The 26774-nt window shown below is 39.5% G+C and overlaps 1 protein-coding gene across 4 annotated transcripts; it reads left to right on the top strand.

The window, feature by feature from the left end:
* The first annotated feature begins 12541 nt into the window (after positions 1-12541).
* On the top strand, positions 12542-25116 carry LOC146490176 (uncharacterized). Of its 4 annotated transcripts, XR_014872984.1 has the most exons (5): positions 12542-14072; positions 14487-22450; positions 23982-24098; positions 24215-24318; positions 24422-25116. XR_014872984.1 is itself a non-coding variant. In XM_085153432.1 (3 exons), the coding sequence occupies exons 2-3, from the start codon at positions 16469-16471 to the stop codon at positions 23985-23987; spliced, it is 5988 nt and encodes a 1995-aa protein (XP_085009558.1). In that variant the 5' UTR covers positions 12542-14072; positions 14487-16468; the 3' UTR covers positions 23988-25116. The 4 variants fall into 4 exon arrangements, 3 of the variants coding, with proteins under 3 accessions (XP_085009558.1, XP_085009556.1, XP_085009555.1); XM_085153432.1 differs by having other exon boundaries at positions 23982-25116; XM_085153430.1 differs by lacking the exons at positions 23982-24098; positions 24215-24318; positions 24422-25116 and adding an exon at positions 22534-22683.
* Positions 25117-26774: the final 1658 nt, after the last annotated feature.

Raw genomic sequence — 26774 nt, 5'->3', positions numbered from 1 at the left:
TTTTCAACAAAAATTTCCCATGTATTTCAATGGGGAGACCCTTCAAATCCTCATTCAACTTACTCATTTTTAAACTCTTACTACTTCCACATACATTGACATAGAGCCACCATTCAAACTTTAAAACGAAGACAAGACATTCAACTATTCAACTTGTATTTATCTTTTCAATATCTATTATACTTTTTCTTCAGTTCCAGTTTAAGTTTCATGATGTTTTTTCACCCGTTTCAGAGTTTATAATGGGTGTGTATGGGACGGAATGTTGGGGCTAGAGTGAGACAGCTCAACTGCTAGAGTGAGAGGAGCGAAAAAATTAATCTTAAAATCTTTTTTAAAACTGCTGCTGTGTCCGCAGCGTTTGCTCTACAGGTATGATTTTACCCTCAAAACGTAGCCATCGCTGTCCTCTTTCATCCAATGTGTTTACTATTGTACTAGGTGTTATGGTTCTTTCATAAATGTCACCAATGCACAGCCTCCTCCCTCCAACTCTTCCATAGACTCTAATGTTAAAATGGCTCAGAAGGTTCGTTTGAAAATCAGAAGAGCATGGTGTCTTTACACTGTCACCACGTCAATGTAATAAACTCCACAGGCATGAAAACTGAGAATTCAGTAGACCAGACATTGCTGCCACTCACAGTGAAAGAATTTTGTCAATACGACATGTACTTTTCATTTGGGAACGATTTGTTTCGGCCTGACTTTTCTGTTCATTTTAAGCAGCAAAAGTGAGGCGCATGTCTGTGTGCGTGTCACACCTGCCTGCCTAACGAGCTCTGCCTGCCACTCTGCCAAGATTCATCTTAAACACTTCTCTTTCAACTGCTGCTGTGTCCACAGTGTTTGCTCTACAGCCATCATTTTACCCTCAAAACGTCACCATCGTTGTTCTCTTTCCAACACCGTGTCTTTCAAAGCTCAAACATTTAAAAATTTGAAACTGTGTGTATCCAATTGGAGGGATCACATTTTAGTCATTCAGTGATTCAAAGAGTATGAACTTTTAATATTCATTCAGATGTTTTCTGACTCTAAATTTTATTTTCTCATTTCTTAGGTTTTTCTAATTTACATTTAAAACATTTTCAGCTATTTTCCAACTTCTTCTGTGTAAATGTCAGCTTTTAGCAGTTCAGCACTTTTTTTTTTCAGGCGAAAATTTCTGTATTTTTCATCTAATTCAAAATTTTTAACTTAAATTCAGCTATTAATTCATTTCAGTGCATACATTCAGATTCAAGCATTCACACTGCAGTTTCTTCAGAAAATGCACTTTCTAGTTATTATTATTATATATTCCGTACGTTTTTTGTAGTCCTACTCCTTCAAAACCGTTCAACTTAGAAAAACCATTCAAACACCGTTAGATTCCTCTTCTTTTGGACATGACTGCTTGTATTTTTCTCATTTTTAACATTTATATTTTTAATTTTATTCAACTTTTTTCAACAAAAATTTCCCATGTATTTCAATGGGGAGACCCTTCAAATCCTCATTCAACTTACTCATTTTTAAACTCTTACTACTTCCACATACGTTGACATAGAGCTACCATTCAAACTTTAAAACGAAGACAAGACATTCAACTATTCAACTTGTATTTATCTTTTCAATATCTATTATACTTTTTCTTCAGTTCCAGTTTAAGTTTCATGATGTTTTTTCAGCCGTTTCAGAGTTTATAATGGGTGTGTATGGGACGGAATGTTGGCGCTAGAGTGAGACAGCTCAACTGCTAGAGTGAGAGGAGCGAAAAAATTAATCTTAAAATCTTTTTTAAAACTGCTGCTGTGTCCGCAGCGTTTGCTCTACAGGTATGATTTTACCCTCAAAACGTAGCCATCGCTGTCCTCTTTCATCCAATGTGTTTACTATTGTACTAGGTGTTATGGTTCTTTCATAAATGTCACCAATGCACAGCCTCCTCCCTCCAACTCTTCCATAGACTCTAATGTTAAAATGGCTCAGAAGGTTCGTTTGAAAATCAGAAGAGCATGGTGTCTTTCCACTGTCACCACGTCCATATAATAAACTCCACAGGCATGAAAACTGAGAATTCAGTAGACTAGACATTGCTGCCGCTCACGGTGAAAGAATTTTGTCGATACGACGTGTACTTTTCATTTGGGAAGGATTTGTTTGGGCCTGACTTTTCTGTTCATTTTAAGCAGCAAAAGTGAGGTGCATGTCTGTGTGCCTGTGTATGGAGCCATTGGGTGCAGTCATTACAGCAGCCAGGCTCACACCTGCCTGCTTAACGAGCTCTCTCTCACTCTGCCAAGATTCATCTTAAACACTTCTCTTTCAACTGACTTCTGTGTCCACAGTGTTTGCTCTACAGCCATCATTTTACCCTCAAAACGTAGCCATCATTCTTCTCTTTCCAACACCGTGTCTTTGAAAGCTCAGAGATGTAAACTTTTTAAACTGTGTGGATCCAAGTGGAGGGATCACATTTTAGTCATTCAGTGATTCAAAGAATATGAACTTTTAATATTCATTCAGATGTTTTCTGACTCTAAATTTTCTTTTCTCATTTCTTAGGTTTTTCTAATTTACATTTAAAACATTTTCAGCTATTTTCCAACTTCTTCTGTGTGGTTGTCAGCTATCATAAGTTCAGCACTTTTGTTTTCAGGCGAAAATTTCTGTATTTTTCATCTCATTCAAAATCTTTAACTTAAATTCAGCAATTAATTCATTTCAATGCATACATTCAGATTCAAGCATTCACACTGCAGTTTCTTCAGAAAATGCACTTTCTAGTTAGTGTGAATGCTTGAAAAGCATTCACAGTATTGTTCTTCTGTTTCTTTATTATTAGTGTGAATGCTTGTAAAAGCATTCACAGTATTGTTCTTCTAATCTTTATTATTATATTTTATCTATTCCGTACGTTTTTTGTACTCCTACTCCTTCAAAACCGTTCAACTTAGAAAAACCATTCAAACACCGTTAGATTCCTCTTCTTTTGGACATGACTGCTTCTATTTTTCTTATTTTTAACATTTATATTTTTAATTTTATTCAACTTTTTTCAACAAAAATTTCCCATGTATTTCAATGGGGAGACCCTTCAAATCCTCATTCAACTTACTCATTTTTAAACTCTTACTACTTCCACATACATTGACATAGAGCCACCATTCAAACTTTAAAACGAAGACAAGACATTCAACTATTCAACTTGTATTTATCTTTTCAATATCTATTATACTTTTTCTTCAGTTCCAGTTTAAGTTTCATGATGTTTTTTCACCCGTTTCAGAGTTTATAATGGGTGTGTATGGGACGGAATGTTGGGGCTAGAGTGAGACAGCTCAACTGCTAGAGTGAGAGGAGCGAAAAAATTAATCTTAAAATCTTTTTTAAAAACTGCTGCTGTGTCCGCAGCGTTTGCTCTACAGGTCTGATTTTACCCTCAAAACGTAGCCATCGCTGTCCTCTTTCATCCAATGTGTTTACTATTGTACTAGGTGTTATGGTTCTTTCATAAATGTCACCAATGCACAGCCTCCTCCCTCCAACTCTTCCATAGACTCTAATGTTAAAATGGCTCAGAAGGTTCGTTTGAAAATCAGAAGAGCATGGTGTCTTTCCACTGTCACCACGTCCATATAATAAACTCCACAGGCATGAAAACTGAGAATTTGGTAGACTAGACATTGCTGGTGCTCACGGTGAAAGAATTTTGTCAATACGACCTGTACTTTTCATTTGGGAACGATTTGTTTCGGCCTGACTTTTCTGTTCATTTTAAGCATCAAAAGTGAGGTGCATGTCTGTGTGTGTGTAGGGAGCCATTGGGTGCAGTCCCTATAGCAACCAGGCTCACACCTGCCTGCCTAACGAGCTCTCTCTCACTCTGCCAAGATTCATCTTAAACACTTTTCTTTCAACTGCTGCTGTGTCCACAGTGTTTGCTCATCAGCCATCATTTTACCCTCAAAACGTCGCCATCATTGTTCTCTGTCCAACACCGTGTCTTTAAAAGCTCAGAGATGTAAAGTTTTTAAACTGTGTGGATCCAAGTGGAGGGATCACATTTTAGTCATTCAGTGATTCAAAGAATATGAACTTTTAATATTCATTCAGATGTTATCTGACTCTAAATTTTTTTTCTCATTTCTTAGGTTTTTCTAATTTACATTTAAAACATTTTCAGCTATTTTCCAACTTCTTCTGTGTGGAATGTCAGCTTTAGCAGTTCAGCACTTTTGTTTTCAGGTTAAAATTTCTGTATTTTTTCATCTCATTCAACATTTTTAACTTTAAAATTCAGCAATTAATTCATTTCAGTGCATACATTCAGATTCAAGCATTCACACTGCAGTTTCTTCAGAAAATGCACTTTCTAGTTAGTGTGAATGCTTGTAAAAGCATTCACAGTATTGTTCTTCTACATCTTTATTATTATTATTATTATCTATTCCGTACGTTTTTTGTACTCCTACTCCTTCAAAACCGTTCAACTTAGAAAAACCATTCAAACACCGTTAGATTCCTCTTCTTTTGGACATGACTGCTTCTATTTTTCTCATTTTTAACATTTATATTTTTAATTTTATTCAACTTTTTTCAACAAAAATTTCCCATGTATTTCAATGGGGAGACCCTTCAAATCCTCATTCAACTTACTCATTTTTAAACTCTTACTACTTCCACATACATTGACATAGAGCAACCATTCAAACTTTAAAACGAAGACAAGACATTCAACTATTCAACTTGTATTTATCTTTTCAATATCTATTATACTTTTTCTTCAGTTCCAGTTTAAGTTTCATGATGTTTTTTCACCCGTTTCAGAGTTTATAATGGGTGTGTATGGGACGGAATGTTGGCGCTAGAGTGAGACAGCTCAACTGCTAGAGTGAGAGGAGCGAAAAAATTAATCTTAAAATCTTTTTTAAAACTGCTGCTGTGTCCGCAGCGTTTGCTCTACAGGTATGATTTTACCCTCAAAACGTAGCCATCGCTGTCCTCTTTCATCCAATGTGTTTACTATTGTACTAGGTGTTATGGTTCTTTCATAAATGTCACCAATGCACAGCCTCCTCCCTCCAACTCTTCCATAGACTCTAATGTTAAAATGGCTCAGAAGGTTCGTTTGAAAATCAGAAGTAGCATGGCTGTCTTTACACTGTCACCACGTCCATATAATAAACTCCACAGGCATGAAAACTGAGAATTCAGTAGACCAGACATTGCTGCCGCTCACGGTGAAAGAATTTTGTCAATACGACCTGTACTTTTCATTTGGGAATGATTTGTTTCGGGCTGACTTTTCTGTTCATTTTAAGCAGCAAAAGTGAGGCGCATGTCTGTGTGCGTGTCACACCTGCCTGCCTAACGAGCTCTGCCTGCCACTCTGCCAAGATTCATCTTAAACACTTCTCTTTCAACTGCTGCTGTGTCCACAGCGTTTGCTCTACAGGTATGATTTTACCCTCAAAACGTAGCCATCGCTGTCCTCTTTCATCCAATGTGTTTATTATAGTAATAGGTGTTATGGTTCTTTCATAAATGTCACCGATGCACAGCCTCCTCCCTCCAACTCTTCCATAGACTCTAATGTTAAAATGGCTAAGAAAGTTCGTTTGAAAATCAGAAGAGCATGGTGTCTTTACACTGTCACCACGTCCATATAATAAACTCCACAGGCATGAAAACTGAGAATTATGTAGACTAGACATTGCTGGTGCTTACGGTGAAAGAATTTTGTCGATACAACGTGTACTTTTCATTTGGGAAGAATTTGTTTGGGGCTGACTTTTCTGTTCATTTTAAGCAGCAAAAGTGAGGTGCATGTCTGTATGCCTGTGTATGGAGCCATTGGGTGAAGTCACTACAGCAACTAGGCTCACACCTGCCTGCCTAACGAGCTCTGTCTCACTCTGCCAAGATTCATCTTAAACACTTCTCTTTGAACGACTTCTGTGTCCACAGTGTTTGCTCTACAGCCATCATTTTACCCTCAAAACGTAGCCATCATTCTTCTCTTTCCAACACCGTGTCTTTGAAAGCTCAGAGATGTAAACTTTTTAAACTGTGTGGATCCAAGTGGAGGGATCACATTTTAGTCATTCAGTGATTCAAAGAATATGAACTTTTAATATTCATTCAGATGTTTTCTGACTCTAAATTTTTTTTCTCATTACTTAGGTTTTTCTAATTTACATTTAAAACATTTTCAGCTATTTTCCAACTTCTTCTGTGTAAATGTCAGCTTTTAGCAGTTCAGCACTTTTGTTTTCAGGCTTAAAATTTCTGTATTTTTCATCTCATTCAACATTTTTAACTTAAAATTCAGCAATTAATTCATTTCAGTGCATACATTCAGATTCAAGCATTCACACTGCAGTTTCTTCAGAAAATGCACTTTCTAGTTATTATATTTATCTATTCCGTACGTTTTTTGCAGTCCTACTCCTTCAAAACCGTTCAACTTAGAAAAACCATTCAAACACCGTTAGATTCCTCTTCTTTTGGACATGACTGCTTCTATTTTTCTCATTTTTAACATTTATATTTTTAATTTATTCAACTTTTTTCAACAAAAATTTCCCATGTATTTCAATGGGGAGACCCTTCAAATCCTCATTCAACTTACTCATTTTTAAACTCTTACTACTTCCACATACATTGACATAGAGCCACCATTCAAACTTTAAAACGAAGACAAGACATTCAACTATTCAACTTGTATTTATCTTTTCAATATCTATTATACTTTTTCTTCAGTTCCAGTTTAAGTTTCATGATGTTTTTTCACCCGTTTCAGAGTTTATAATGGGTGTGTATGGGACGGAATGTTGGGGCTAGAGTGAGACAGCTCAACTGCTAGAGTGAGAGGAGCGAAAAAATTAATCTTAAAATCTTTTTTAAAAACTGCTGCTGTGTCCGCAGCGTTTGCTCTACAGGTATGATTTTACCCTCAAAACGTAGCCATCGCTGTCCTCTTTCATCCAATGTGTTTACTATTGTACTAGGTGTTATGGTTCTTTCATAAATGTCACCAATGCACAGCCTCCTCCCTCCAACTCTTCCATAGACTCTAATGTTAAAATGGCTCAGAAGGTTCGTTTGAAAATCAGAAGAGCATGGTGTCTTTCCACTGTCACCACGTCCATATAATAAACTCCACAGGCATGAAAACTGAGAATTCAGTAGACCAGACATTGCTGCCGCTCACGGTGAAAGAATTTTGTCAATACGACCTGTACTTTTCATTTGGGAACGATTTGTTTCGGGCTGACTTTTCTGTTCATTTTAAGCAGCAAAAGTGAGGCGCATGTCTGTGTGCGTGTCACACCTGCCTGCCTAACGAGCTCTGCCTGCCACTCTGCCAAGATTCATCTTAAACACTTCTCTTTCAACTGCTGCTGTGTCCACAGCGTTTGCTCTACAGGTATGATTTTACCCTCAAAACGTAGCCATCGCTGTCCTCTTTCATCCAATGTGTTTATTATAGTAATAGGTGTTATGGTTCTTTCATAAATGTCACCATATGCACAGCCTCCTCCCTCCAACTCTTCCATAGACTCTAATGTTAAAATGGCTAAGAAAGGTAGTTTGAAAATCAGAAGTACAGGCTGTCTTTACACTGTCACCACGTCCATATAATAAACTCCACAGGCATGAAAACTGAGAATTATGTAGACTAGACATTGCTGCCGCTTACGGTGAAAGAATTTTGTCGATACAACGTGTACTTTTCATTTGGGAAGAATTTGTTTCGGGCTGACTTTTCTGTTCATTTTAAGCAGCAAAAGTGAGGCGCATGTCTGTGTGCTTGTCACACCTGCCTGCCTAACGAGCTCTGCCTGCCACTCTGCCAAGATTCATCTTAAACACTTCTCTTTCAACTGCTGCTGTGTCCACAGTGTTTGCTCTACAGCCATCATTTTACCCTCAAAACGTCGCCATCGTTGTTCTCTTTCCAACACTGTGTCTTTCAAAGCTCAAACATTTAAAAATTTTAAACTGTGTGGATCCAATTGGAGGGATCATATTTTAGTCATTCAGTGATTCAAAGAGTATGAACTTTTAATATTCATTCAGATGTTTTCTGACTCTAAATTTTTTTTTCTCATTACTTAGGTTTTTCTAATTTACATTTAAAACATTTTCAGCTATTTTCCAACTTCTTCTGTGTAAATGTCAGCTTTTAGCAGTTCAGCACTTTAGTTTTCAGGTTAAAAATTCATTTTTATCTCATTCAAATTTTTAACTTAAAATTCAGCAATTAATTCATTTCAGTGCATACATTCAGATTCAAGCATTCACACTGCAGTTTCTTCAGAAAATGCACTTTCTAGTTAGTGTGAATGCTTGTAAAAGCATTCACAGTATTGTTCTTCTAATCTTATTAGTGTGAATGCTTGTAAAAGCATTCACAGTATTGTTCTTTACATATTATTATTTTATTATATATTCCGTACGTTTTTTGTAAGTCCTACTCCTTCAAAACCGTTCAACTTAGAAAAACCATTCAAACACCGTTAGATTCCTCTTCTTTTGGACATGACTGCTTCTATTTTTCTCATTTTTAACATTTATATTTTTAATTTTATTCAACTTTTTTCAACAAAAATTTCCCATGTATTTCAATGGGGAGACCCTTCAAATCCTCATTCAACTTACTCATTTTTAAACTCTTACTACTTCCACATACATTGACATAGAGCCACCATTCAAACTTTAAAACGAAGACAAGACATTCAACTATTCAACTTGTATTTATCTTTTCAATATCTATTATACTTTTTCTTCAGTTCCAGTTTAAGTTTCATGATGTTTTTTCACCCGTTTCAGAGTTTATAATGGGTGTGTATGGGACGGAATGTTGGCGCTAGAGTGAGACAGCTCAACTGCTAGAGTGAGAGGAGCGAAAAAATTAATCTTAAAATCTTTTTTAAAACTGCTGCTGTGTCCGCAGCGTTTGCTCTACAGGTATGATTTTACCCTCAAAACGTAGCCATCGCTGTCCTCTTTCATCCAATGTGTTTATTATTGTAATAGGTGTTATGGTTCTTTCATAAATGTCACCAATGCACAGCCTCCTCCCTCCAACTCTTCCATAGACTCTAATGTTAAAATGGCTCAGGAAGGTTCGTTTGAAAATCAGAAGAGCATGGTGTCTTTCCACTGTCACCACGTCCATATAATAAACTCCACAGGCATGAAAACTGAGAATTCAGTAGACCAGACATTGCTGCCGCTCACGGTGAAAGAATTTTGTCAATACGACCTGTACTTTTCATTTGGGAACGATTTGTTTCGGGCTGACTTTTCTGTTCATTTTAAGCAGCAAAAGTGAGGGGCATGTCTGTGTGCGTGTCACACCTGCCTGCCTAACGAGCTCTGCCTGCCACTCTGCCAAGATTCATCTTAAACACTTCTCTTTCAACTGCTGCTGTGTCCACAGCGTTTGCTCTACAGGTATGATTTTACCCTCAAAACGTAGCCATCGCTGTCCTCTTTCATCCAATGTGTTTATTATAGTAATAGGTGTTATGGTTCTTTCATAAATGTCACCGATGCACAGCCTCCTCCCTCCAACTCTTCCATAGACTCTAATGTTAAAATGGCTAAGAAAGTTCGTTTGAAAATCAGAAGTACAGGCTGTCTTTACACTGTCACCACGTCCATATAATAAACTCCACAGCCATGAAAACTGAGAATTATGTAGACTAGACATTGCTGGTGCTTACGGTGAAAGAATTTTGTCGATACAACGTGTACTTTTCATTTGGGAAGAATTTGTTTGGGGCTGACTTTTCTGTTCATTTTAAGCAGCAAAAGTGAGGTGCATGTCTGTATGCCTGTGTATGGAGCCATTGGGTGAAGTCACTACAGCAACTAGGCTCACACCTGCCTGCCTAACGAGCTCTGTCTCACTCTGCCAAGATTCATCTTAAACACTTCTCTTTGAACGACTTCTGTGTCCACAGTGTTTGCTCTACAGCCATCATTTTACCCTCAAAACGTAGCCATCATTCTTCTCTTTCCAACACCGTGTCTTTGAAAGCTCAGAGATGTAAACTTTTTAAACTGTGTGGATCCAAGTGGAGGGATCACATTTTAGTCATTCAGTGATTCAAAGAATATGAACTTTTAATATTCATTCAGATGTTTTCTGACTCTAAATTTTATTTTCTCATTACTTAGGTTTTTCTAATTTACATTTAAAACATTTTCAGCTATTTTCCAACTTCTTCTGTGTAAATGTCAGCTTTTAGCAGTTCAGCACTTTTGTTTTCAGGTTCAAAATTCTGTTTTTTTTATCTCATTCAAAATTTTTAACTTAAAATTCAGCAATTAATTCATTTCAGTGCATACATTCAGATTCAAGCATTCACACTGCAGTTTCTTCAGAAAATGCACTTTCTAGTTATTATATTTATTCTATTCCGTACGTTTTTTGAAATCCTACTCCTTCAAAACCGTTCAACTTAGAAAAACCATTCAAACACCGTTAGATTCCTCTTCTTTTGGACATGACTGCTTCTATTTTTCTCATTTTTAACATTTATATTTTTAATTTTATTCAACTTTTTTCAACAAAAATTTCCCATGTATTTCAATGGGGAGACCCTTCAAATCCTCATTCAACTTACTCATTTTTAAACTCTTACTACTTCCACATACATTGACATAGAGCAACCATTCAAACTTTAAAACGAAGACAAGACATTCAACTATTCAACTTGTATTTATCTTTTCAATATCTATTATACTTTTTCTTCAGTTCCAGTTTAAGTTTCATGATGTTTTTTCAGCCGTTTCAGAGTTTATAATGGGTGTGTATGGGACGGAATGTTGGCGCTAGAGTGAGACAGCTCAACTGCTAGAGTGAGAGGAGCGAAAAAATTAATCTTAAAATCTTTTTTAAAACTGCTGCTGTGTCCGCAGCGTTTGCTCTACAGGTATGATTTTACCCTCAAAACGTAGCCATCGCTGTCCTCTTTCATCCAATGTGTTTATTATGAGTAATAGGTGTTATGGTTCTTTCATAAATGTCACCGATGCACAGCCTCCTCCCTCCAACTCTTCCATAGACTCTAATGTTAAAATGGCTCAGAAGGTTCGTTTGAAAATCAGAAGAGCATGGTGTCTTTCCACTGTCACCACGTCCATATAATAAACTCCACAGGCATGAAAACTGAGAATTCAGTAGACCAGACATTGCTGCCGCTCACGGTGAAAGAATTTTGTCAATACGACCTGTACTTTTCATTTGGGAACGATTTGTTTCGGGCTGACTTTTCTGTTCATTTTAAGCAGCAAAAGTGAGGCGCATGTCTGTGTGCGTGTCACACCTGCCTGCCTAACGAGCTCTGCCTGCCACTCTGCCAAGATTCATCTTAAACACTTCTCTTTCAACTGCTGCTGTGTCCACAGCGTTTGCTCTACAGGTATGATTTTACCCTCAAAACGTAGCCATCGCTGTCCTCTTTCATCCAATGTGTTTATTATAGTAATAGGTGTTATGGTTCTTTCATAAATGTCACCGATGCACAGCCTCCTCCCTCCAACTCTTCCATAGACTCTAATGTTAAAATGGCTAAGAAAGTTCGTTTGAAAATCAGAAGAGCATGGTGTCTTTACACTGTCACCACGTCAATGTAATAAACTCCACAGGCATGAAAACTGAGAATTCGGTAGACTAGACATTGCTGCCTGCTTACGGTGAAAGAATTTTGTCGAATACGACCTGTACTTTTCATTTAGGAACAATTTGTTTCGGCCTGACTTTTCTGTTCATTTTAAGCATCAAAAGTGAGGTGCATGTCTGTGTCCATGTGTATGGAGCCATTGGGTGCAGTCACTATAGCAAGCAGGCTCACACCTGCCTGCTTAACGAGCTCTCTCTCACTGTGCCAAGAGTAAACCTAAAAATGTCTGCTGCATCTAAGCAGTTGTAGTAAGATTAACGTTTTCAATAGGTACAATAAGACAGATTTCACAGGGTTTTGCCACAGATTAATAGTTTGTCAGTAGTTAGTATTTGCCAACTAAGTACAGCATTGTAATTGGCCTGTTAAATTCAAGCTTATTGTTTAGTGGTGGACTTGAATTCAAAATCCTGCTCCTCACATACAAGGTCTTAAATAATCAGGCCCCATCTTATCTTAATGACCTTGTAGTACCATATCACCCTATTAGAGCACTTCGCTCTCGCTCTGCAGGCCTACTTGTTGTTCCTAGAGTATTTAAAAGTAGAATGGGAGGGAGAGCCTTCAGTTTTCAGGCCCCTCTTCTGTGGAACCAGCTTCCAGTTTGGATTCAGGAGACAGACACTATCTCTACTTTTAAGATTAGGCTTAAAACCTTCCTTTTTGCTAAAGCATATAGTTAGGGCTGGACCAGGTGACCCTGAATCCTCCCTTAGTTATGCTGCAATAGATGTAGGCTGCCGGGGGATTCCCATGATGCATTGAGTTTTTCCTTTCCAGTCACCTTTCTCACTCACTATGTATTAACAGACCTCTCTGTATTGAATCGTATCTGTTATTAATCTCTGTCTCTCTTCCACAGCATGTCTTTATCCTGTCTTCCTTCTCTCACCCCAACCGGTCGCAGCAGATGGCCGCCCCTCCCTGAGCCTGGTTCTGCCGGAGGTTTCTTCCTGTTAAAAGGGAGTTTTTCCATCCCACTGTCGCCAAAGTGCTTGCTCATAGGGGGTCATATGATTGTTGGGCTTTTCTCTGTATCTATGAAGCGCCTTGAGGCGACATTTGTTGTGATTTGGCGCTATATAAATAAAATTGAATTGAATTGAATTGAATTGAACTTGTCTTCTGCACACAGGTTTTTCAGAGCTGGGCAGCTGGAGTCAGTTGATGACTTTAAAATCATCTTTTCTGACTGGATAATTAAAGCTCACAGCATTTACCTGTCTGTAGTTGATTTTCCCACATTTTAACTAACGTTTAACTAATCTAATCTCATTTAATGTCTGTGTTTATAGTCTGTATAGTTTATCTACCCACTAACACACTTAAAGTAGTCTTAAAATAAAACCCACAAAACAGTTCAAGATGAAATACTTTTTATTTGCTCATCTAATGCCAGTTGCCCTCTTTTTCTGTATGTCACTCATTCGCTTATACTCGGGCAAAAAGTACCAATTTGTACACTGATGAGTCTAGTGTATATTTTCCCTCTTTCTCTCTATGTCTCACACACACAGACCAACACACAGACATGTATATGCTCATTATTGCTGTTCAAACTGATGGTCAAATTTCCAAGCACCACCTGAACGCCTCATCTGTTTTTAACCCATCACTGGACCAACTGTCTCATTCCGCTTTGCTCTCTGCTGTGGTAAGTACAGTACACTCAGTACTGCACTGTTTTATTTTTATGATGGTAAAAATACATGTTTGACATTTAAACTCACATATCAAGTCCAACAGAGTTCAACAGAGTTCAAAGAATAAAGAAAGCAAAAAAAGAATAACCTTCGCTATCATTTATATAGGTTTATGACGTTTTGCTGTTAGCAGCAGTGCTAACGCTAGCTTCAATGCTAATGCTAGCAACAATGCTAACGCTAGCTATAGTGCTAACACTAGCCTTAGCAGTTGTTAACTGACAAAAAGAATATTCCTGTGATATTTCTTGGTGGGCAGTGAGACAAAAGTAACAAATGAGCTTTATTATTGCCATTGTGGCTCAGTTTTAACAGTAAGAGTGCTAGCGCTAGCAGCATTGCTAACGCTAGCTGCAATGCTAACGCTAGCTGCAGTGCTAACACTAACTGAAGTGCTAATGCTAGCCGGAATGCTAGCGCTAGCAGCAATGCTAAGGCTAGTAACAGTTTAACAGTAGCCTTACATAAGTGGAAATACTTCAGGTAATTAGTTTGAATTATAAAATAGCTGCTGTGTCTGTTGGTGTGCTATATTATTATATAACTTGCTGATTATTAGTTTAGTGTATCGTGTCGTGTGGGCTTTGTATTTCTGTTAGTCTGATAACACTGTACAGACAACTAACATATTATTTCTCGTCTTACACTTTCAGGAACTTTACTGACACCTGTGCTTTGCCTGGTAGGTGTGCACATACTGTAAGAGAAGTAGACCAAAATAAAAAAATAATCTGACTAATATAAGCTTAGATGGGTTCAAACTTTGTGCTAGACCTTTTAAACACAATTTTATAATAAATACACATAAGTGCAGCTTAATAATTGGGCTAAAATATTTATTTCGTACATTTTTGTAGTCACACTACATGTGATTAGTTAATCATATTTGTATTTAAAAATATTATTGCTGAATTTAATTAAATATTTATTCTTTTAAAAAGTGCCCAATTATGCAACTTTTTGCACATGGCAGCCAACAACAGTTTAGCTTGAATATTTGTTTTGTCCTTTATTTAGTAGTCACAATTAGTTCAAACAATTACCATGTGATTTCATTTTAATAAAATTATTAATTTTTTTCTTTTTTTGTTCACAGTGTGCAGAAGAAGAACAAGGACCAGATTTCCAGTCTTCTCTCTCACATCCCAACCCCCCATCCCCTCTATCCTCTGTCCTGCTCCACCTGTTGTCTCTGCCTTCTTTCCATCTGTATTTCACCTCTGTGGTTTGTGCGAAATTGTGCCAAACCAAGAATCTTATTGCGGTTTGATTTCAAAGCCGTGTCTCTCCTGCTCTGTCTGTTCTCTCTGCTAAATTTTCTCTCTACCTGTTTTTCACTCTTGGCTTGCTGCTGAAAAACGCCAAGCCAATAAAGCAACGAAGAGTGCATATTTTGCCTCAACCTATGAACAAACTGAAATAAACAAAACTCTACGGTTTGATTTCCAAGCCGTGTCTCTCCTGCTCTGTCTGTTCTCTCTTCTAAATTTTCTCTCTACCTGTTTTTCACTCTTGGCTTGCTGCTGAAAAACGCCAAGCCATTAAAGCAATAAAGAGTGCATATATTGCCTCTACCTAAGAACAAACTGAACAAAGAAAACTCTAATTCACGGTGTGATTGTGATTTCCAAGCCGTGTCTCTCCTGCTCTGTCTGTTCTCTCTTCTAAATTTTCTCTCTACCTGTTTTTCATTCTGGGCTTGCTGCTAAGTTGTGCCAAGCCAATAAAGAGAGTGCATAATATTCTCTCAACTGAAGAACAAACTGTCAAACGAAAGACAACTGTTTCAGACAAATAAAAACTGAAATATAAAAACAAAGACAACATCTCCTGGTGTGTGCCACTCTTATCTTGTGAACATATTTTCTAAAGACTAAGAAACACTTGCAGGTGTGTGAAAATGCCAAGGAAGCAGAAAAAGTCACAAGCTGCAAAACAACGCTGGAAGAAGTTCCATGAGTTTCACAGTGTACCAATATGTGAACAGGCTGAGTTTGATTTTCCTCAGAGCTCTGCAGAAGACAGTGTGTCTGCAAAGATCAATTCTGATAGTGTCAAACAGGCAGGTCAACATGTTCCTGCACATGTACAACAGGTATCGTATGCTGATGCTGTAAAGAGTGGACTGCAGCATGAATTTAATGAACAACATGAGGTGTCAAGTGCCCCACAGGTGGGTTATGCTGATTTTTTGAAAAGAGGCTGTCACAGTGATGTGGCAGGACCATCTCATGCAGAAAGAGTGAACCTTGAAAACCAGCCCTCTGTTATACATGTCTGTGCATCTCACAGCCAGGCACATCCTAAATATGGAGACTCCAGAAACAAGCAGTGCACATGTAACTCACTCACATTTCTTGCATTCCTTCATGAGAATGAAAACATGACTACAGCTGACCTTAATCTGGTCTTGGATAAAGGTGATGTGATGTACAAAGAGGCCAAGAAAAGATTTCCTAAAAATATTCATTTGGCAACCGATGAGCTGCCAGACAAAGTTGATGCTCGCAGATCTATGTATCATGTCGACATGACACAGCCTTCCCGGTATGGGACATTTGAAGAACCTCCAGAGGAAGCAGTAGATACCTTTCTCAGCTTAGAAGCAGGACTGAGCTGCCTGTTGTCAGATGTGCAGTATGCCTTACTGATTATGAGTGGATTGTGTATCGCAGTGTTCAGATCCACATCAGGCAAATATGGTTTCTTTGATCCACACTCCAGAACAGCCAGTGGTCTTCCTCTACCACTACAGTCACGTAATCGTGGTACAGCAGTGATGCTGAAATTCACACTCCTCAGTGACATGATTAAGAGGATCCAAGATTCTTATGAAATGATGGAGATATCACCCTCTTGTACCTATGAACTGAAACCTGTGCAGCTCTACGACATGAGCACAGTCAACATGAGTGATATTATCACAGACATAGTCTGCAGACCAAGTGCCACTGCTGTGGCACCTACTCACTCTGATGAAGCAAAATCCTCTACTCCAAGGAGAAACACAACCACTGATCTTACTGAGATCTCTCAAATGTCCATTTGTACACCACTGGTAAACAACATGAAGTCCAAATGACTCAGTTCACATCACATGAAGATCCTGAGAATGAATATACTAATATACCTACTGAAGAATCATCCAGTGACTTTAATTTTCTTCCATCGAATGATGCTTTTTCATGTCAATCAAATGCTGCAATAACAAATGTTGCTGCCTGTGATCTTTCTGATATAGTTTTACAAAAACTGAAAAAAGTTAATAAACAACAAAGGCACAAAATGAAAAGAAGATTAATGGCATCAGAGAAACCCAGAAATCAGAGAACAGAAAACCAAAAAAGGAAAGAACAACAAAAGTATGCTTCAAATAAAGAGTACAAAGAAAAGAAAAAATCTTGCACAAGCGAGGCATATAAAAACAATCCTGAAGTCAGACAGAAAAAACAACAGTATATGAAAAGACGTTATTGTGAGAATGATGACTTCAGAACGAAACAAAAACAATATGTTAAAAGACGTTTTTCTGAGAATGCTACAGTTAGAAAGAAACAACAACAATATATTAAAAGACGCTACTGTGAGAACGATGAATTTAGAAAGAAACAACAACAATATATTAAAAGACGCTACTGTGAAAATGATGAATTTAGAAAGAAACAACAACAATATATTAAAAGACGCTACTGTGAGAACGATGAATTTAGAAAGAAACAACAACAATATATTAAAAGACGCTATTGTGATGATGCTGAATTTAGAAAAAAACAAAAAAACTACATCACTAAAAGGTATCGAGAAAGCCCAGAATTCAGAGAGAGACAGAGATCTCGAGTGACTCAGCGTTATGCACGTGACAACGCATTCAGAGTAAGACACAGACAACTGATGAAACAACTAATGCGAGACAGGTATCAAAGTAATCTTGCATTCAGGATTATGCACAACATGAGATGTGCAATGAAAATAAAAAGGAAATACAGATGGGTGAACAGACAAACCCAAGAGAGTGACAACAGTGTGATCAACGAGGCCATATCTGTGTTCAAATCACAAATCAAAGCTGGCCCATCATACCCATGTACTGTATGCTTCAAGGCTTCATTTCCAAACCAAGTGCGACCCTGCAGAAGGTCAAATTATGTGAAAAACCCACATGTGGTTGCAACATGTTTGACAGGAAGGTTTGTTCATGTTTGTGATGAAAACTGCAGAAATGAGCAGTGCAATGTGCCTGATGAGAGAAAGAGAGAGTGGATTTGTCACACCTGCCACAATCATCTTAAAAATGGATCCATGCCAGCACTTGCTGTTGCCAATAAACTGGATCTTGCTGATATTCCACCTGAACTGTCTGATCTCAACATACTGGAGAGACATCTCATAGCCAAGTGCATACCATTTGCCAAGATCATTCCTCTTCCCAAAGGCAGACAAAGAGCAATTAGAGGGAATGTGGTCTGTGTCCCATCAGAGGTACAGGAAACTGTTGAAGCACTACCTCGATTGAGAATTAATTCTCAGGTGATGAGAGTAAAACTGAAGAGACGCTTGTCTTACAAAGGTCATCAGCTGTTTCAGACTGTAAGCTGGTCTAAACTTCTGCAAGCACTGCATAAACTCAAGCAGATTCATCCACAGTATAAGGATGTGAGCATCAGAGATGATGCTGAGCTCTGTGATCCAACTCTTCCTGATGAAGATGATGAGGAGGAGGATGATGAAAACATGAATGAGGACGATTATGATGAGGCTGATTTAATGGAAATTGACAGCTGTGAGAAAAATGCACTGAGTGAAGCACAAAATAAAAATGAACAGGATATTGACATGTTACCCTGTGAAGGTGAACAACCACGTGAACAGATGACAGATGATTCAGAGCAAGCAGATGGACTGACTAATGGTGGTTTTGCACTCGAGTCCTGTTTGCAGCCCCCTGATGTGGCTGAGGAGATATTATGTTTCAGTGAAGGAATCTACTCTGTTGCTCCTGCAGAGAGAAACAATCCAATAAGTTTTTTCAAAACACCTAAACTGGAGGCCATGGCCTTCCCTGTGCAGTTTCCTACAGGCCAAAACACACTTGATGAAAGAAGGCTGATCAAAGTATCCCCCAGTGGGTATTTCAAATCAAGACTTTTCTGCATTGATGATCGTTTTGCCAAAGACACAAACTATTTGTTCTTTGCACAGTTTGTGACTGAAATACACTTGGCTACTTCCAGCATGACAATACAGTTAAGGAAGGCAAAGCCTCTGACCAGAGATGGGAGAAAAATAACCTCAGGCATGTTACAAGATAAACATGAGGTGGAGAAACTGGTGAGAAATAAAGACGCAGTGAGATTCATGCAGCCTCTGAGAGGAACCCCAGCCTATTGGGAGAAAACAACAAGAGATCTTTTTGCCATGATCAGACAGTTGGGAACTCCCACGTTCTTTTGCACATTTTCAGCTGCTGAAATGCGCTGGCCTGAAGTGATTGAGGCAATAACAAGGCAGCAAGGTGAACAAGTCAATTTTGAAGGACTCGACTGGTCGGCAAAGTGTGACATCCTGAGAAGCAATCCTGTCACAACAATGCGCATGTTTGACAAGAGAGTTGAAGCATTATTCAGAGATTTACTCTTATCTCCTGCAGAGCCACTTGGCAAAGTCATTGACTACTTTTACAGAGTTGAGTTTCAGCACAGAGGAAGCCCACACATACACTGCCTCCTGTGGGTAGAAGGTGCTCCTGTGTTTGAGGAGGATGATGAGCAAACTGTTGTTGATTTTATAAACAAATACATCACAGCTCAGCTGCCTGATCCACATAAACAACCTGAACTGTACAAGAAAGTAACAGAAGTGCAAAAACATAGTAAGAACCACACAAAGACGTGCTTTAGGAGTTTAAGCTCCGGGTGCCGTTTTGGTTTTCCTAAACCACCCTGCAATGAGACAATGATCACAAGACCCAGTGAGGATGATGCACTGGAAGTAGAAACAGCAAAGAACAAGCTCAGACCACTGAACCAGCTGCTGAATGAGCCTGAAACTGCTTCCATGAGTTTAGAGCAGCTCTTGGCAAGATGCAAGTTGACACATGCAGAATATGAGAGATACCTGAATAAAATGAACACAAGGAGTACGATCATACTAAAGCGTGATCCAAAAGACTCTTGGATAAACGGCTATAATCCACATCTGCTTGAAGCCTGGAACAGTAATATCGACATAAGCTTTGTTTTAGATGCTTTCGGCGCTGCAAATTATTTAATGAAATATATATCAAAAAAAGAGGGCGGGCTATCTGAGTACCTGAAAACTGTCATTGAGAACTCCCATAAGGACAGTGTAAATGAGTGCGATGAAATGAGAGCCGTCATGCAGGCATATTCAAAGAAGCGAGAGATCAGTGCACAGGAGTGTGTTGCTCGTGCATGTGGTCTTCACATGAAGCAATGTTCACGTGCTGTAATATTCATACCAACTGATGATAATCCTGTGAAAATGAGTCGTCCCCTGTCAGTTCTGGACAACACAACACTCGAGTCTTCCAATGTTTGGATGACATCTTTGAATGACAAATACAAAGCCAGACCTGAAACACCAGAGTATGAGGAGATGTGCATGGCAGACTTTGCTGCTACTTGCAGGATTGTCTATGGCCAACAGACAAAAGGTAAAGATGTTTTGCCCCTTCTCAATGAGATAGGATTTGTGCAAAGGCGCAAAAACGATAAGCCTGCTATCATCAGATTTCACCGCTGCTCACAAGAAAAACATCCAGAGCAATATTACGGAAGACTGCTTAAACTGTACCTCCCTCATCGTTCAGACCATGAACTGAAAACACCATCGTTGCCAACCTATCAGGCTTTCTATGGTGCTGGCTGTGTACAGCTACCAGGTACTGACCGTCTTGAGTACGTGCAACACATTGTCAAAAGAAACAGAGAAAAATATGAGAAAAACAGTGAGGAGATCGAGAGCGCTGTTGAGGAATATGAGCAGAACAGAGGTGTGACTGACGAATGGTGTAATCTGGCACCTGAATCAGATCTCGTAAGGTTGCCACTTGTTGAACAAGAAAGAGAGCGAGACAATGAAAATGAACAGGAAGATGTGCCCGACTACAGCCGTCAGGCTGATGCTTCAACAGAAGTCAGAGCCATCAGGGAACCCCCTGCTATTGATCCCACATTGTTACGTCAGATGTTTCAGAATCTGAATAAGAAGCAAGCCTGCATATTTTATGCAGTTAGAGACTGGTGCATTAAAAGAGTCTGTGCTCTAAATCCAGAGCAGTTCTTCTTTTATATTAATGGTGGTGCAGGAACAGGAAAGTCACATCTTATCAAATGCATCTACTCAGAAGCATCTAAGATACTGAGCAAAGTGCCCAGATATGCAGACGACGTTGACATATCAAAACCCACTGTCCTGTTAACTGCTTTCACTGGGACTGCAGCATTTAACATTTCTGGAACAACACTGCATTCTCTACTCAAGCTGCCTAGAAGCTTAAAACCTCCCATTCAGGGACTTGGCAATCAGCTGGATGAAGTCAGATCAGAACTTTTGAATGCTGAAATAATCGTCATTGACGAAGTGTCTATGGTGTCAAGACATCTCTTTGCCTACGTAGATGCAAGACTCAAACAGATCAAAGGGACTCGGAGACCCTTTGGAGGCATGTCAGTCATTGCTGTTGGAGACTTCTATCAGCTACCCCCAGTGCGACAGTCTAAACCTCTCTGTGTGCACGACCCGTCCGAGATCGACCTGTGGCGGGAGCATTTTCAGATGATCACTCTGACTGAGATTATGCGTCAGAAAGATGATGTTGTCTTTGCTGAGATGCTGAACAGAATTCGTGTGAAAGGAAAGTTGGATGAGCTTTGTGAAGCAGATGGAGTTTTGTTGTCACAGGCCATAACTGAACCAGCCCTTTGTCCGACTGATGCGTTGCACATTTTTGCAACTAATAAAGAAGTGGATGCACACAACTCTGCAACACTGGCTCTGCTCCATACTCATATCATTGACATCCATGCAGATGATTATAGAAAAGATCCTAGAACTGGCAGAATGGCACTTCAAGACAGACCATTGAAAGGAGGTAAAAACGAGTTACCAGACACACTGAAAGTTGCAGAAGGAGCTCGTGTCATGCTCACCAGAAACATTGACATACAAAATGGTTTGGTTAATGGAGCTTTTGGAATACTACTTAGAGTAGTTTACTCTGAAAACGACCAACACATCATCAAGCTTGGACTTAAAATGGATAATGAGACATCTGGAAAGAATAACCGCACACCAGCAGATGACATGGTGTACATTGAGAGAGCAGAAGAGAATCTGAAGCAGAAAGGAGTGGTACGAAGACAGTTCCCAGTGAAGCTGGCCTTTGCATGTACAATACATAAGGTACAGGGTATGACAACCACATCAGCTGTTGTCTCTCTTAAGAGCATTTTTGAGCCCGGCATGGCCTACGTAGCTGTCAGTAGAGTGACGTCTCTCAGTGGACTGTATCTTCTTGATATGGAGGAGAAAAAAATATTCACCAACCCAGAAATCACTGCAGCGCTTGAGAACATGAGACAAGCCAACCTTGATGACATGATGCCTCTTCTACACGTGAGACAAACACTGAGCAGGTCAGACGTTTTCACCATTGTTCATCATAATACAGAGGGACTGCCAGCTCACATTAATGACATCAAGAGTCACCATGAATTGTGTCTAGCAGATGTTTTGTGCCTAACAGAAACACACCTGCGGGGCTCTTTTGTCGCAGAGAGTCTCCACTTGGAAAATTACAATTTGTTCAAACGCAACAGACACCTGTCCTACACAAACTTTCCCCAGATGGCAACCAGAAGTGGTGGTGGAGTTGCTCTTTATGTGAAAAGTGACATTCAAGTGCATGAAAAACAGTACATCCATAATGTAACTGACCTTGAATTTCTGGCTTTAAAGGTTGAAGCACCAGTCAGTGCTCTGATTGCAGTTGTGTACAGACCTCCAGACTACACTCTGAGGCCATTCCTGAAAAACCTGGTAAGCCTATTAGACTCATTGGAGATCATGGACTGTCATCCCATCATAGTTTGTGGTGATTTTAATGAGAATGTTTTATTCAGTGCAAACAAACCAATCCTGGAGCTGTTTGAGTCTAGGGGATACGCACAGGTCATCACTGCCCCTACCACAGAAAAGAACACACTGCTTGACCTAATTTTCATTTCTCAGCCAGAGCGATGTCTCCATTCTGGAGTCATGAAGACCTACCATAGTTACCATGACCCTGTATACTGTGTATTGTCCTGTGATGATTCATGATCTAGATCTTTGAATACAGTAAGTAATTTCTATATTTTTGAATGACATAAGAAAGTATAGCGATATTTAAAAGTTGGCTTAAGAAAAAACGCCCTGCATTGCAGTATAATGTTTGAATTCTTTTACATAAAATACAATTAAATGAATTAAGTAATGATATCAGTAAAAGATGACAATTTTATTTATTACAGAAAATCTAAAAATCACCTACAGTAATCTATGAATGTCAGAAAAATCAAATATACCAGTTTAAAACGAACAGTGTAGGCATATCCTCTCTGCAGCCAGGCTTCAAAATCCTGCCAGGCTGCCCCAGTCTCACTGTGGCTGGGAGGGAGGGAGGGTGGACCAGAGGATTGCCCAAACAACGCATATATGTTCAACAGCTTCTTCGTTGTTTCTGGGAGAACAACACAGACTAAAGGTTTAAAATACCTAATTACAGCAATAATGACAGTTAAGCCACTTTATGTGTGCCTTTATTTTAAAATACTATTTACAAAAATGCTATTGATTTTGGTTTGTTATCTTTAAACTTTTTCAAAAGTATACGATTATATTTTTGGATAAATCTTACGATGAAATATACATTTTTATGAGCTTTTATCATGTTTCAGCCAGTGCATTTATCAGGGTGGGTCTGGGTGATAAATGCACTGGCTGATAAATGCACACTTCTGGCCAGAAGTGTTCCAGCAGTGTCACATATGTACTACATATGTTACACTTGCTTTCTGTTACCAGCTGATACCCTACATTTGTATAGACATTGGATCTTGTGAGGCTGGGGAGTTGAGTGGGTAGGTGGGAGTTGAGTGGGGGGGTGCGGGGGGTGCGGTGGGAGGTTGTTAGGTTTTTGTTTTTTTGTTTTTTTTAAGAGAGACACAGTCCTCCTGTGTCTTCTTCAAGCTTAAAAGCGTAAAAGCCAACAGTGTGAAGCACATAGCAGCCAGAAACTGTAATGCCACAGATCAGAGAGGCTTCATCATCACCATCTTCGCCGTACAATCAGAGCGTGAGACTTCCCATCTGGAGCACAGGAGACATTCTGTGATAAGTCTTCCTTCTAGCTTGTCCCACAAGCAGTCGGTGAGATTTACTCGCATCAAAAAGGGTTAATGACATAATTTCCATGAAAACATGTATTAAGTTTTTGTAAAGTGTTTAAATTGTGTTTTCACCTGACCTTAGGAGTGTAGATTGTAATGTCTGTACTCAGGTGTTTCCCTCTGTGATCCATCCCTTTCAGAGCTGAGACACTCAGGACTGAACAGACTGCACAGTTTCTGGGACTGAGCCTCCAAAACACCTTCTTTGAAACCACACATGACAGAAGGGCTTTATATTTGCAGCAGCACTACTACAGGTATTCAGTTTATTACAGGATGTGTTTGTTTCTTAGGACCAGCTCTAAGTGCACACTACCTAACATATACACCTTTCTGTTCATTACAAACCAACTACTCTGGATCATATGGCCAGTTGGCAGGAATGTTGCTGCAGGAAAACATCCCTGGAGATCACCATCATTGTCAGACTGACTGTGCCTCCTCTGTGCAGTGTCAAGAGCCTCCCTAAATGAGTGTGTAAGTTAACATTTTCATTATTTTATTCCCTTTGACAAGACAAGTATCACTGATATTTACATTTACAACTACATATGTTCCTGTTTTCTGCTCTTCTTTCAAGGCCTCAGCTATCCTGCTTCTGTGCTGCTTGCCACACATCAAACACTGGCTGGATGACAGGGAGGATCCACTCTGAAGTCACTGGACATGATGAGGATCATCTGGGACTTTATAGTTTCACAGAAACGTTGTGCTCTTTGATTACAGGTTTTAAATGGACATAATGACTGCCTCTCTCTGATCAACAGGCTAAAGGATTGTTTTCATTATTAGAGCTCTGTAGAATGTATGCTTATTTACTATTTCAACACAGAGCAAACCTTTATTTATTTATTTATTTAACATATTTTTATTTGTTTTAATGTTGAATTAACTGTGGGGATTTTTTCAAGTGGGCACTCGGGATGTCATATGACCAGAAATGTGGTAACTGGAATTCAACAGTATGGAAAAAAAATTTGCTAAGAACAAAACACACACAAAAACCCCAAGAGAACTCAAATTCATTCCATGTAATTCAATCTAAAACATCTTAAACTGCTGAACAGCAAAACAAACAGTGTTTTTAAAAAAAAAAAAAAAAAAAAAAAAAAAAAACAGTGTTAACAGAATGATTATGATGAGTTTTTACCAAAGTTTCAGGTCACATGGCACACCTAGTGTGTAGTGTGGGGTATCAGCTGGTAAGTATAGGTTTTTTCATATTTGTGTCCTTAGAGTTCAGATGGATAAAGCCTTGTGTATAATAATTAGTCATAAACACAACTCAAAGGCAGGGACTTACTGAGATAACTAAATTTGGGACTTTGTGTCTGAGCCCAGGCTAAAACACTGTGTAAAAAAGCATTTAGTGGCATGGCTGAACAATGCTGTAAACTAATGATACTTATTTATCCATGTTCACAAAAAGGACTAATGTGTTTATTTGATTATTTGTATGTGTTAAACTGTGTCACCACCTTAGGCTTTCATTTGAATTTACTCAAAAATCTCTATACAGTTCTCTTTTACCACTGTGTGGACTCTGTTTACATTAAAACACAAAAAAGAACGAGTAATAAAAAGATGTGTAGACTGTACTTAATCAGTAGATTACATCTCTTGGGTCTGGGTGCCGTTTCCATCTCTGGGGGTGAGGATACCTGGACCCGGGATATAGAGTATGTTTGGGGAGTGTGATTGTGTGTACATGTCCATTTACGTTTATTCCTGCGTTGGGTGAGTGCTGAGTGTTTGTATATGTGTGCATGAGGGTGGGAATGCATGTCTGTGTCTGTGTGTGCCTGTTTGTCTGTGTCTATATGTCAGGTCGGGTCTTAGACTTCACCTCTCTGGGAACTCCAAGGCCCTCCAAAGTGTGGAGGCCTATCTCCCCTCACCACACTCCCTGCCGGTGACTGATGCCCTCAGGGGTCGGTGCGTTGGTGGTTCTTGGTGTCCGGGGCTGGGCGCTCAGGTATGTACCAGCTCACTCCCGGTGACTACTTGGCGGGGCCTGGCGCCTGCTGCTCGGTCAGGCCTCTTCCGGGGCGCGGGGGGCCCTCGGGCCTCCGGCCTCTGTGCCTGCGGCTCGGTTCACTCTGGCACAGCTGGCTGCCGGCAGAGCCGGCGGGCACGCCGGTGCAGCCCCCTCTAGCTTCTGCCCGGTGGCTACTGGGTGACCCCTCATCTGGGGATCCTCAGCCCTTCCCATGAAGGTGGCACGGATGCCCCTCCGGTGGTCCTCCTTGGGCTCTTGCACTCTGGGGCCTCTGGATGTCTGGGGCCTGGATCTCCTCCATGCCTGCTTCATGCCCTGGGGGACGGGGCTATGGCTCTCTACATCCTCTAGCAGACCATTACATGGGGAAACCATTTGAATACAAGCGCGCCGATCCACACAGGTGTGCACATGGGTGTTCACTATTCGTAGACTTAAATCACACCTTTCTTGGCTGCTACTTCAAAGCACATTGTGCGCTGTATGTCCTGCGTGCTGCACAACAACATTCAATATTTAGTATTTACTGCTGTTTACACTTAGCTAGATTAATGCGATGGTGTTGTGTATAGTATGTTGCATTGTTTTGTTTTTTTTTTTTGCTTGTTTTCTATTCTTTCTCTCTCAACAGGTGATCCCGGAGATATTTTTTCTTCCCCCCTTTCTCACTGTCCCTCTCCCCTTCTGTTTTTCTTTTCCTTCCTCTTTCTTTCTCCCTTTCCTATCCCTCACTCATGTCTGTCCCGTCTGTAACAACTGAAAATAAAATAAATAATAAAAACAAAGGTCGATCAAATGGACCAATACGGCAATGCCATGATGATCCATTTGGCAAAATAAATCCATTGGGTATCCTTGTCGGTCTTCAGACAACAATTCTGACGGCTAAAGAACCAAATGGGACAGGCGGAAAGAAAAAAAAAAAAAAAAAAAA

Source organism: Neolamprologus multifasciatus, unplaced genomic scaffold (assembly GCF_963576455.1).
Source record: "Neolamprologus multifasciatus unplaced genomic scaffold, fNeoMul1.2 chr19_1, whole genome shotgun sequence".
NCBI classification, from domain to species: Eukaryota; Metazoa; Chordata; class Actinopteri; order Cichliformes; family Cichlidae; genus Neolamprologus; species Neolamprologus multifasciatus.
This window is presented reverse-complemented; position numbering and strand designations above follow the sequence as displayed.